The sequence below is a fragment of the Melitaea cinxia genome, chromosome Z (genome assembly GCF_905220565.1).
Source record: "Melitaea cinxia chromosome Z, ilMelCinx1.1, whole genome shotgun sequence".
Taxonomy (NCBI): domain Eukaryota; kingdom Metazoa; phylum Arthropoda; class Insecta; order Lepidoptera; family Nymphalidae; genus Melitaea; species Melitaea cinxia.
Window position 1 is genome coordinate 13459228 of NC_059424.1, and position 13579 is coordinate 13472806.

A 13579-nucleotide genomic window follows, 5' to 3' on the forward strand; every position below is an offset into this window, starting at 1 on the left:
TTTCATGTTCAAAAGTTTTATTAAAATTGTACTAAAGTCAGAACACATTATTTGTGCACGGTTGTTGCACGTAATTTAAACAAAAGCCTCTATTGTCTACGTCAATCGGCGCTTCAACATTGTCGGTGTGGAACCAGAGACGGAATGGTTTAACGGTGCCTGCAAAAAAAGAATAATTGTGTATTTCATATATTATTTGTGCAAACAAATTTGAAAGCTACGTTTAAAAGCTAACTACTACTTTTGTTGGTATCTTTTTAACACATTTTTTTTGTTTATTGGAAATATATATATATAAGAGATTTCCACCTATATATTGACTCATCACGATATCTCTGGAACCATAGGACGTAGAGACTTAAAAATCGGGAGGAATATTCCTTTCGCCGAGCGGAGGTCAGCTAAGAACGGATTTTAAGAAATTTTACCCACAAGTGGGAGTTGCGGGGGCGTTAACAATGAAAAATTCCCGTTTTTAAACTATAGTTCCTATCGACTCGAAAATTGGTAGGAATCTCCTATATGTGACGTAGAAATGACCAATGAGCGGATTTTATGATAACTCATCCTCTATAAGGATTGCGGGGGTGAGCGTTAACAATGAAAAATTTAATTGTATGTAACTCCGAAACTACTGAACCAATTTTTATCAAATTTTGTAAGCATCTGTAATTTGGTCTTACTTAGGAGATAGGGTAGTTTTTATCGCAATTGGACCTGGTAGGTGGCGCTGCTATCGGTATGTAAGCTATCAAATTTGGTAGTTTGGTTTTCCGAGCAGGACTACGTTTGCCGGGTCCGCTAGTCACATATATACAGATATTTTACTACAATAGGTTTCGGTCTATTTTATTACGGTTACGTTTTTGGAGAAATGTTTAATTTTTATTGTCTAATGTGAAAGTAAAAAATAGTACTGATATCGAAATATGCTATTAAATTAAAACAACAGACAAAGTAATTAGAGTATGGGCTTTTTAAAACATTTCTTCTATATTTATCACAAAAATAACATGATTACAGTTTTTGTTTTATTTTTACCAGAATGGTAGTATTAAAATAATAGTTTTGTAATAAGTGTATATGTAGGTATATCCATCACATTAGGCCTGTACACGTAGCCTTTGGGAATACGATGTCCTACATAAAATAACCTTATAGTGAAACATGTTATTCCCAGAAGCTGTACCACACCCACTCTTCGTGCTCTAATGGAGGTATAAATGAAAATGAAACTAATTTACTCCTCGTAATTAAACCGCGAACTTTATTTAACGATTGTATTTTACATTTATTAATTTCACTAAATTAATACCAACACGAGGTTTTAGAACAGCAGCGACGAGAAATATTTTGTAGGATTACATAAATTATATTTTATCACATCATTATTATTATATAATAGTACATTTTGGGTACTTTTGTATGATTATATCGTGGTTATAAATATGCTAATACTCGTATCTTTTAACTTTCGTTAATTCAAAACTGTTTTTAAATACTCACTTAGTACCGATGAAGATTGCATAGATAGATCTGCTGAAAACGTTCCACCACATATTCTATCAGTGCATAAGGCTTGTGCAGGTTGTAGACGACCAACATTGGCAGCACATGGGACCAACAGCCAATCATTAGCACAATTGTTTGGTCCAGCACCTGAACCAATCATTGCGTTGACAGGGTTGTTGCTGTTGCCGCTAATAGTAAATGCGCGGGAACGATTATTTACTGAAACGATTAATGAAATTTAGTAGTAAAAGAATTAATTTTTAGTATTAAGAGAATGATGAGAAGCAATAGAGCATAGCGCATCGACTCAGAATAAAAATGAAATTTTAAGAGTCGCTTGAAAAAGAATTTAAAAAAAAAAACATAAAATGGGAGAAATCACAGCAGAAACTTTACTATATTGATGGGAAATACATTTAATGAATTTAAAAAAAGTAACAACATAATTAGATATTTTTTATCATATAATAATATAAAGAAATTATATTTTTATAGAAATTTATTTTTATAGAAACTCATATTTTGTCACTAGTTATACAGACATAATCACTTAAATAATTTCCATTTCAAAAGATTTTTGTATTATTTTAACAAACATAGAAAATTACGTTTCATAATTTCATTTAAAATACTCCATTTTATTGGAGTTGAAGCAACTGAAACCCATTTTCTGACAAAGCTATATATCCACCAACACGCTTCAGTTAGTTTTTACTGATTAATCTAGAACTGCTCTTGACACGTTAATGCAATGTAAATTAAGTTTTCCAGTGTTGTAGTTTATCGCCTACAAAGCGGGATCTATTTTGAGGGCATCTTAAAAACGTCTTATACATTATTTATGAAATATTCGTAATACACACAATACTATTTTAAAGGCAGATGCGATATATGTGTCTTGAAATTTCTCTCGAGACGTACATGTTAATTTAAGTTGGTTTCCTTTATCACGGAGTACGAGATAAATTTGTAATAAATTTATCGACATAAGACTAAGAGATGCCACTGGCGAGAACATGACTTTACTTATATTGGAACATCGCAAGAGACATTTATACTTTTGCACATATTTACATTAGCTATTAGACAATATACGAGTATGTGTATAACAAACATATGTGTGTTACACAATAAACCACAGAATAGTAAAGTTTTTTATTTTTTTATTTTTTATTTATAAATTTTGATCCACAGGCTCAAAATGCTCGTGCCTTTTGTTTATCATACATGCATTATAATAATACCACAGGCGATTATTCTACTTATTATACTACAGATCAACAGTCCTGTGACTGCCTAGTAAAACTAGGACGTGGTCCGACGCTGAGGGGTTTATATATATATATATATATATATATATATATATAGAATAGTAAAGTTTAAATTGTGTCACTTCAGATGAAACAGACGATTTTATAAAATCTACGGAGACAAAGTTAATACAATTTAAATTAAAGTTTTGTGAAAGACAAACGTTTTATTTGAAACTATATAATACTAGCGTTGTGCTTGGGAATGTCTAAAAAATAATAGAAAGTAAAATTTGTCTTCTCACAACGCGAGCGAGCTTTTTTATTCATTCCGCTTTGGGTTTTCGTAATTGTTAAAGTTTTTCTCGCCTTTAAGAGTTTTTACCCTTGCGATGCTGTAGTGATAATTTGCATCTTTTCGTTGTTTATATTGTGTAAAAGTTAATTTTTAACACATTTACACTACACTAAAAAAATCTTCTAACGATTTTTAAGAAATAAATTTAATACCTAGACATTATAACCGTAAAACTTTATAATAATTTATATCTAACTATATGTGCCCGCGATTACGTCCGCGTGGAATTTGACAAAAAAGTTATTGTTCAGTTTGCAGAGTTTATAAATATATTTTTATATAAAAGTAGCCTAAGTTACTCCTTAATACATCAGCTATCTGCCAGTGAAAGTCCAGTCAAAATTGGTCTAGCCATTTCAGAGATTAGCCGGAACAAACAGACAGACAGACAAAATTGTAAAAAAATGTTATTTTGGCGTGTATACCCATATGCATTTAGTAAAAAGCGGTTATATTAATATTATAAACAGACACTCAATTTTTATTTATTTGTATAGATAATTGGGTTAAAACTAAAAAAAATGCCATGCCGACGGAATCAGGTGCTTTCCGAGGTACAGTGGAAAGATTAAAAGTAGCTAAAACCTTAAAAATAAATATTTATATAAACATAAATATCCACTCCAGTTGGAAACGAATCAGTGACAGTCGTTATTGATTAAATTTTTGCCACAACTACAACGGAACGTTAGACAGGAGTCTTAGTTTTTCACCAAATACCTAGGATAATGGGAACGATCGTAGATTCATATTTAAATCGAAACTCTGGTATGACAGCGAATGTGGGTCAAGCTTATTGAACCACATCCACGAGCTAAACGTTCTCGAAACGAAAATATTGTGATGGATGAGCGGCATAAAATTTACTGATCTGATCAGTGTTTGGTAAATTTATCACGTTGTATGCGGCCTTGAAGAATATAGGAGAATAAATATGCTTTTCTTTGTACTCCTAGGACAAAAACTCGACCCAAAAAAATGATTGAGTGGAATGGTTTATACATACGGTATAATAGTCAGAAACTTTTCAGAGGATCTTCTTTACTCTCTAAATTGCTGTTTAGATAAGTTCCAGTTTTTCCACGACGTTATAAATTAGGTACAGTTACTTTAGTAACTATATTCACTCTTAATATGTAGTAAGAAAAATGTATATATTTACATACGTGTATTATGTTAACTACGTTCGTTATGTTAAGTAACCGCAGTGTTCCATAATATGACAAAGTAAAAAATTGTCTTTTACTTATGTTATACTAGCTATGCCCGCGACTTCGTTCGCTCGGAATTTAACAAAAAGATATTGTTCGGTTCGCAGAGTTATAAAATAAACAAACTAAAATAAAAATAGCCTAAGTTACTTCTTCATATATCAGCTATCTGCCATGGAAAGTCCCGTTAAAATCGTTCCAACTATTTCAGAGATTAGCTATAACAAACAGACAGAGAGACAGACAGACAAAATTGTAAAAAAATATATTTTAGTATATGTACCGTGTATACATTTAATAAAGAGCGGTTATTTTAATATTACAAGCAGACACTCAAATTTTATTTATTTATATAGATTCACAATAAGATCAGGGTGATAATATTGGAGATAAAAAAAAATTACAACAGGCTTTTTTATTTTATTTTTAGTTAACTTTTTTCAACAGGACTCGTAGTTTGGCCCGAAATCGTGATTAACCATTTCACCCCATCAAAATCTTAGCCCCTTCAACTTCCGAGTCCATTTACGAGTATTTGTTACATCTTTCTCTTTTTTCAATGGATATCATCCTGTTCCAATTTGTCATTTTTTTTATTTTCAAGACTTCGGCAATTGCCTAAATAGATTTGAAGACTTTCTGAAGTAAAACTTAAAAGGAGTAAGCTGGTGAATTCATGACGAGAGCGTTACGAAAAATATTATCGGGCGAAGCGAATGGAAATTGAGAGGGAGATATAAGTCAGTGAAGATAGAAAGAGAGAGAGTTACGTTTCATAAGTTTTAGTTCAGTCGTGTGGTCTAAAGCACACGATTTTTTTTAATTAATTTCTGCATGATGTAGATATGTCATGGACAGGAACAAAATATTATTGTGTCTCCAATAAATTGTCGTTAAAAGTTACCTGGATCCATACAAGCTGTATATTGTACACCGCAGAAGTTCCTTTCCATTCTAATACAAATTCCGTAATCCTGGTTGCTAAGTTGTAGGCCTTTTGATGGGTCATAGTTGAATGATTTGAGCTGACCAGATACGCCAGTGTAGTACTGGAGGCAACCTTCATCAGCTAAGAAAAATAATGTTAGTTAAGCAAAATCATGATATATTCATGCTTTGATAAATGTTAGATCATGTGCCAACAATTGTGTTTACTCGCAAACGAAAAAAACCGACTTCATCATCGACAAGTAATACAACGTAAGTAGACGAAAAAAATTAACAAACACACTAATCGTCGTTACGATTTTCGAGGGTTTCCCTCGGTTTCTCTGAAAATCAGATCCTGGTTTCCTTATCATGGTACCACACTTGGGATATCTCCTTTCCAAAAAAAGACTTATAAAAATCGGCTCATAAATGACAAAGTCTCCGAACATACATAATATGTATATACGGTCGAATTTAGTAACCTCCTCCTTTTTTGAAGTTGGTTAAAAAAAGGAGCAAATAATTGTCATATGATCCTGAGTAAAAACGGCAAAGTTCTAGTCATAAATGTTTTACTTCTAAATATAACATGAAATTCATAAAAACAAAATTTTTAATATTTTTGAAAATAGGTTATTTTTAAATATAATAGAAACATGGCTTCATAGCCTAATACGAAGCACACAATTGAAACGAGATAAAGGCCTTATTCGAAATAAGTTTTTAAACAAAGTAGTCGTTTGAGGGTCACAATTGTTTTTTTGAGACAGGACTCCTATATGAAACCCTGTTAATTAAATTGACCTGATTACGCCCGAGAAAAATACTCAATAAGGATGTCAGTGAATAATAGAATTTTTCAATTACTAACTGTTATTAGTTCACGCTCTCCCTATACATATTTAAAGTAGTTCAATTTTACACTCATTAATAACATAGTTTTTTAGACTTGCAGTAGATGGACTTTATGTTAATAGTTTTTAACTGACTACCAAAATAAGAGTATGTTCCCAATTTGGTTCTCCTATTTAAATTCAATTGAGATCTGACGAGTACTTATCGAGTTATATCTAATAATGCGTATTTACTAGACTACTTTTTCGTCGATTTACGTTGTAATATAGGTCCTACACTAGGTGTACCGATTTTGATGATTTTTAATTTAATCGAAAGCTGATGCTTGTTTTGTTGTCCTATTAAAATTGGATCTATTTTTTCGTCTATCTATTGTATTACATGTCGATGTCGGTTTTTTTTATTAATTAAATTTCGTTTTGCGTGAGGTAAATATATAAATATATTTAAAAAGAAATGTTCTTCATTTTTTTTTACATTATTTTAATACCTTTATAAATAGTGCTGCATGGTATTTGTGTAACCTTTACTTTCCACATCCTCTCAAATGAGTTGCCGCTCGTTACAAAGGTCAACTTAACCGGATTTGTAGATCCGATTCCAGCGTCGATATACACTGAAAAAATTAACTATATTAATAATTATTCAAACTATTAAAGGTATCAAGTTACGTTTTTATACACAAAAAAATAATAAAAGAAATCAGTTAAACAATTCATTATATCGATCAATTTCTTACGATACTCCATACTAATATTTTATATACTCAACTATGACTGCCTTGATTGAAACCACATATTGCAGGTACCGGGTTTCCACCAGATACAATAAATTGGTCTTGGTTACAAACATTGTTTATTCTTTCCGGTCCAGCAATTGTAAAACGATCGAAGTCCAACCTTAATAAAATCAAAAATTATATAAAAATTATTCAGTAGTAACATGACTATTATAAATAATCTTATAACTCATAGTGACCATATATGTAAACAGTGAAGAATTGCAAATCTAGTACCTATATCAAATATTTGAATAATTGAGTGTATAAGCCTATAAAAGCCCCTGCACAGTCTACCTTTGCAAGTTGGCGTATAATTAATTACCTTATTATGTGAGATAAGCTGATAAGCTGTCTATAATAACAATAAAGACCGACTTTAGATGCATTTCGAGGCACTTTCACCAGGCACTTTCGAGGCCTTTCGACACACTTGATTCGAGGCAAAACAAATTTTATATGTAATTATATAGTATAATATAATAGTGTTGATGGCTATCTTCCCGTATTTTTAATACTCATATCGGTCTACAATAACCTAAATAAATTTAATTTTTACAAGAAACGTTGAATAAAAATATTATTTTACATGCTTTTTATTCGCTTCACCTGTATGTTTGTATGTTTGTAACTGACTCCTTTGGACTTCAATTTGACCCATTTCAAATGTTCAGATTTCATTTAAACTTAGTAGACTTATCGAGGATCGATGACAATACACTAATTTGATAAGATTATTCCTTTTTATTTTACTTTATTTAAAAGCGTTTTTTTTTTGTTATTTTTTTTTACGTAAAACAATGTGGATTATTTAATAACATCTTTTTACTTGGTTAGATATACGTACGCTATGGCACACGCTCTGTAAGTGCATCATGTATCATGACCACACTGTCCATACTGTCTTTTAAACTTTATTGTAATGAAAATATTTGTAGTCTTGTACTTTAAATTAAGAAATACTCAAATTTTATATATTTTGACTATACATAATTAATAAATCATATTATTTTAGAATTTTTTATGTAATCAATTCAATTACAAATATATGCTCCGAGAGGGAATAGTATTCGCGACAGTCATGAGGTGTGATTATGAGAATAATTCACACCAGTACATTAGAAACGGTTCTAATCACACCACTGCAACGGAATCGGTTTTGGTTAGATAATATTTAGGATTCAGCTATTTACATATCACTAGTGATCGCGACCAGAGGTCGAAATTCGACCATAATTAAAAATTTAATTAAAGAAAACCAAAAAATTATGAACATACAGAACCTTTTTTTCAATTTGACTACAGACTTTGACAATCAACCAAAGAGTTTATATGCGTGTGTGTGTCAAATACATTGTAGTGTGTGTAAAGTTTTTATTTATTTATTAATTTAATATATTTTTATGCATATAATTGAAAAAAATATTAGATTTCTGCACTCCTTCTCTATATAAACTATAAGTGTGCGAAAATTCAAACTCCTCCGTCCGCGTAATTTTCGTAAAAAAGAGGTAAAAAGTTTTTGCTTCACGTATTAATATATAGATAAAAAATAAACTAAAGAAGGTTACTTAGAATGAAGGCGTATCACACTCTCAAAAGCCATAAGTAAGTTACGCGAAACAGTGTAATACACTCGTAGCTTTTACAACAACGTGACAAGAAGTTTAAACGCTAACTCTGAATTGGACACACCGTGCTCGTAGTCTCGTAGTCAAATCGTAAACATTTTGAACTGCTTACATACTTATACATGACGCTGCTACCCCTAACTTACTCACGTGAAGTTCATTGATTCTTAATAAAACTTAAATATTAATTTATTGTTATCGGTCAGTCTAATGCAAAGATATGAGACCATGCAATTTTGGAGTTTACCTGTAACAGAAAAATGAAAGTTATATAACCTCAATGGATCTACATATATAACGGCTTTGCATTTTTACAGGCTTATTCATAGTATAGGTATTTAATTTATTCTTTAAACTCTTAGGTGCATTTGAAATAAAAAACGACGAGCTCCCACGGGGGGTCGTCGGCTAGAGCAGTAGCTGCAATAATAAGAGTTACCTAATTGAATCTAGTATTAGAACCGTTAATTAAATAGCTTTGTAAATAGTAGAACAGACTTATAGTATATATCTCAATTAATTTCATAATACCTTATTTGACATACATCGGGATGTGATTTAATAACGGTAAGCTCGCAAGAACCGGTGGAATCGAAGGTCGACGGATAACCGGAGTTAACGAAGTACGTGCCGTTTTCAGTCGTACTGCTGCCGCATGACGTCATAACTGAAACGTGTTTCGCCATGTTTAGTTTCCGGTCTCGTAACTTTGTACATACTATGATGTTCAGGAACTGTTTAATCGAAGTGTCAAGTTACTTGATATAAATGATATGAGTATTGTAGTACCGAGCCATAAATTATAGCGTATTATATTACAACAAGTATATGGAGTAATGCCAATCTTAAAGTGCATACCACGTCAACATCAAGGGATAATGACTGGATTTTAGATGATGATCACTAACACAACAACATGTACCTTATAAGGGTAACGCTATCATTTACGGTTACAATCCGATGAGCCTAAGGTATATAATTTTTGTATTATATGATAAAAACAATTCCTTCATTTTTTTTTCAATGAATTAATTTGTTTATTTCTGTTTCAGAAAACGATGAAACGTTAGAAATGTATAATTTTGACTCCGAAGATAAAAACTAATAAATTACATACAACAATAATGTATGAAGACCTACAAATGGAAATAAACATTTATACTTTACTTATAACCTTATCTATCTTTCAGTCAAGTAATCGATTATCATATCTTCACAATTTATTATATATATTATAATGAGGAGATTAAACAGAGGTATTTCTTTAATAATTAAATATAGGCCCTAATATATACGAAATTTATTATAAAGTATGTTTCATTATATTATCAGCTCGGTGAATATCGACTTAGGTTCGGATATTAGACCATACATGCACTAATTATGACCGGGTACTGTGTGTTGTTGTATTGTTATGTTGCATATACATTCTGTTGTGGTAAAGTGCATTTGTGTGGGCATTTTAATTTCTGAAATCGTACTTTCGATTAGTATGTAGTAATGATATCTTATATTGGACATGATCGTGGATAGGGAAAACAAGTTTTTTTTAATATGTGTATTTAAAGTTATTCCATTAACATGTTACTAATGTATTGTTTTTTTCTTATTTCTGACATGTTCAGAGACAGACACAGAGACAACTTTTGAGGTCCTTTGTGACAACTAAGTAGTTTCTCAAATGTATATAAATTTACTGGATAAATATTATAAAAAGGGTAAAATAATGAGCGAAGAAGCTATTAATAGAGGTACTTACATATACAGCATAGTCCGAAGCCATTAGCGCAGTAGCCATTAGCGGACCCGCCTCGCGCAGAGCACTCACGGGCGGTCATACAAGTACCGTTGTCGCCTGATGCCCCCGTGCAGGCTCCGTTAGGGAATGTCACCACGGTGAATAAAGATAGAACTACGTGTAAAAAGTTGAAAAATAATATTTTTAGAATTTTATATTTTAAGAGGCTTTGATATGATATTCCGTTAAAACATTTTAAAAAGTATTAAATAAATAAATGATAATGGGATTCTATTACTAAAATTCCACGCAACCGTACTCTGTTCACCAACTTTGGAAGTGTAGTCGAAGAAATTATCAAAGAATGTGTGCTACTTAATATAATAACAAATACTAAAACCATCAGGCTTAAAAGTATAAGGCGCTTTATTGACCTTAGACTTCTATTTGACTATTTAATACTACACAACATAACCCATCAAAATTCGTAACACTATATTTTTACGTAAATATAAAATATTTGTTAATTTTTCATTGTTCTGTACTTAGTATAAATAAATAATTAAATTATACGTCATCAATCAATACTAAGACGATTAATATTTTAATAGGTTTGAGTTGTACGCTCTAAGTTTAACTGCTAGGTATGTAGAAAAAAAAATGTATGTTAATCAATTTACTTAACATTTAAATCGAATGATTGATTGATTCAGACTGTAACATCCCACTGCGTACAAGTTTCACGCAGTAAAATTCAGGAAAATAAAAACAGTTACGTACACATTCAGCCTTTAAGATTCCACTGCTAGACACAGCGCTCTTTCTCCATTTAGTAAATGGATTGGAGCTGCTCCACTGCGGGTTAGCGGATATGTTCCCTAATAAGAGTAACGATCACTTTTAAGTGCTTATTATAATAATTGGGACCGACGGTTTATACGACGGTAAAATCGAACCCGCAAACCGTCGGTGGTCGGTTTTAGGCGACTATTCGCATCACTGCACCAGAGCGGTTGTTAAGTACGCTACAGTTACGTATGGAAGTATACGATGGAATCAAATTATATGATAATTGTGTAACTTACATACATCTCAGACATCATATACACTACAAAATGACACCTTCAACGAATATGTTAAACAGATGAACTTCAAAAAAGAAAAAAAATAATGACGATAATTGTTATATTACTGAAGCTCAACGTAGATATTAGTAGAAGCATAATATTAAAGTATTTATGAGCGGCTGACCTTGTAAAATAAAAAAAAATATCGAAAATAATTTTGTGTAGTGTCCCTAAGAGACATTTGACATAAATTTCATTATCTCGGGTACAATATTATTACGAAAATTCCATTCTATTTTCGTAATGATATTGTACCCGAGATAAATTTAGTTTCAGTCAAAAGTGTAAGATTTTATTTATGAAATATATTTTAAAACTGAAATGAAATTAAGATTTTATATGCAGTTTAATCATAAATTAAATAAGTATAAAAGTAATAAATAAGATTATGAAATTGTAAATTTCGCAAAGCAGGTTATGTATTATATTTATATAGTATATTTGTTTGAAATTTGAATTTGATAAACCAAAATTATAATATTATATGACGAAATATATTATATGACGAAATATATTATATGACGAATATAATTGTAATATTATATGACGAAAAACTTACATCTATTCTCTTTTTGCGGCGGTGGCCAGAATCGGCTTTCCGACTGTATTTGTTCCCGGAAACCATTTTTAAAACCAAAATTTCTGTTCCATTTAGGAAAAGCGATTCTATTTAAAAGACCTTGCTCGTTCAAAGATTTTGTTCCTGAAGTACTTTGATCGATGGATTCACAAAAATTTAATAAGCCGCAGAAAAAAACTACACTGCCTAACTTGGCCATGTTAAGTCTTTCAAACTAGAGTTGCACTATGAATTTGAAATATATAATATGTTTCCGTTTCTATATATAATATTTTTTTAAGTGGGAAAGGGAACAATGGTGTTAAATTTCTCCTATTATTACATCCGAGGACAATACCCACTTGATGATAATTTCTTTGGTCCAATGTTTACCACATGCATGCGCAGTCAGCAGCTCGGAACGAGAGTTAATTTAGCTTATATATTATAATAATGTGTCACCTATAAGAGAAAGCTGGGATTTAATGGTTTACAGCTTTGTATTCTGATGAAGTAGTAAAGGTTAATACAATTTTTGAAATAAAAAAACACAAATAAATGTAAAATAAAAAATGTTTGATAATATAAATTAATAATTTGTATTCACTTAGTAGTATAAAAATTATAGAACTCTTAAACAAAAGGAAGAGTATGTAAAAAATTTAAAATTTCTGAAACGTTATTTGTTTTAATAATGTAATGAAACCTCTTTTATCTCCATAAACATTATTGCAGTAAATTTTTATAAAATCGTTTAAAGTGTTCATACAACTTGTACAAAACATAGACACATTCAAAATATTGTGAATAACAACTACTAAACCTAGGTAAAATCTAACCTCTGATTAAAGCTACGTTTGTCACTAACTACAAATAATATTTAATCATTCTAACATTTACTAGAATATTATTTTGAGTTTATCAAATATTTACCGAAAGAAGTTTTTCACAATAAGCGTCATGTCATATTACTATTTGGATGAATGAGTAACAATATAGCAAATTCCAGACGGATTTCATATCAACTGGATTGACAATTTAATGTTCTCGAAGGCCGGAAAAAACTTGCCCCAAATAACAAACATATATTTTCTTGCTATAATATAATCTTCTAAATTGAATTGGATTTCAAGAAATAATAAACAATGTCTTTCCATAGCAACCACAGGATTTTTGTAGTAAAACTTCTTACGTAGACGCTTGACTGGCGGTTGCGGGTTCGATTCCCGCACATGACAAACATTTGTATTGGCCATACAGGTGTTTGCCGTGGTCTGGGTGTTTGTGCAGTCCTTGTGGGTCTCCTCACCGTGCCTCGGAGAGCACGTTAAGCCGTCGGTCCCGGTTGTTATCATGTACATCTGATAGCGATCGTTACTCAATGTAGGAAATATATCCGCCAACCCGCATTGGAGCAGCGTGGTGGATTCAGCTCTGATCCTTTCCCCTACATGGGGAAAGAGGCCTATGCCCAGTAGTGGGATATTACAGGCTGAAGTGAACACGCTTGACTTAGGGAGTAAGCTAGTGAATGCGTGACGAGAGCGTTGTGATCGAGCGAGGCGAACGGAGGAGTTGAACGGAGTATATTACAGTAGGGGCAAGAGCGAGAAATGCAAGCACACATTTT

At 31.6% G+C, this 13579-nt stretch overlaps 1 protein-coding gene across 1 annotated transcript; it reads right to left on the minus strand.

Annotated features, from left to right (window-relative positions):
• Positions 1 to 12169, minus strand: LOC123668824. The gene is made up of 8 exons (XM_045602517.1): positions 11950 to 12169; positions 10285 to 10437; positions 9057 to 9192; positions 6888 to 7015; positions 6607 to 6732; positions 5236 to 5400; positions 1507 to 1731; positions 1 to 159 (listed from the first exon to the last, which is right to left on the minus strand). Exons 1-8 carry the CDS (start codon positions 12167 to 12169, stop codon positions 38 to 40), a joined length of 1275 nt encoding a protein of 424 aa, XP_045458473.1. The 3' UTR covers positions 1 to 37.
• Between the last annotated feature and the right edge of the window lie 1410 nt (positions 12170 to 13579).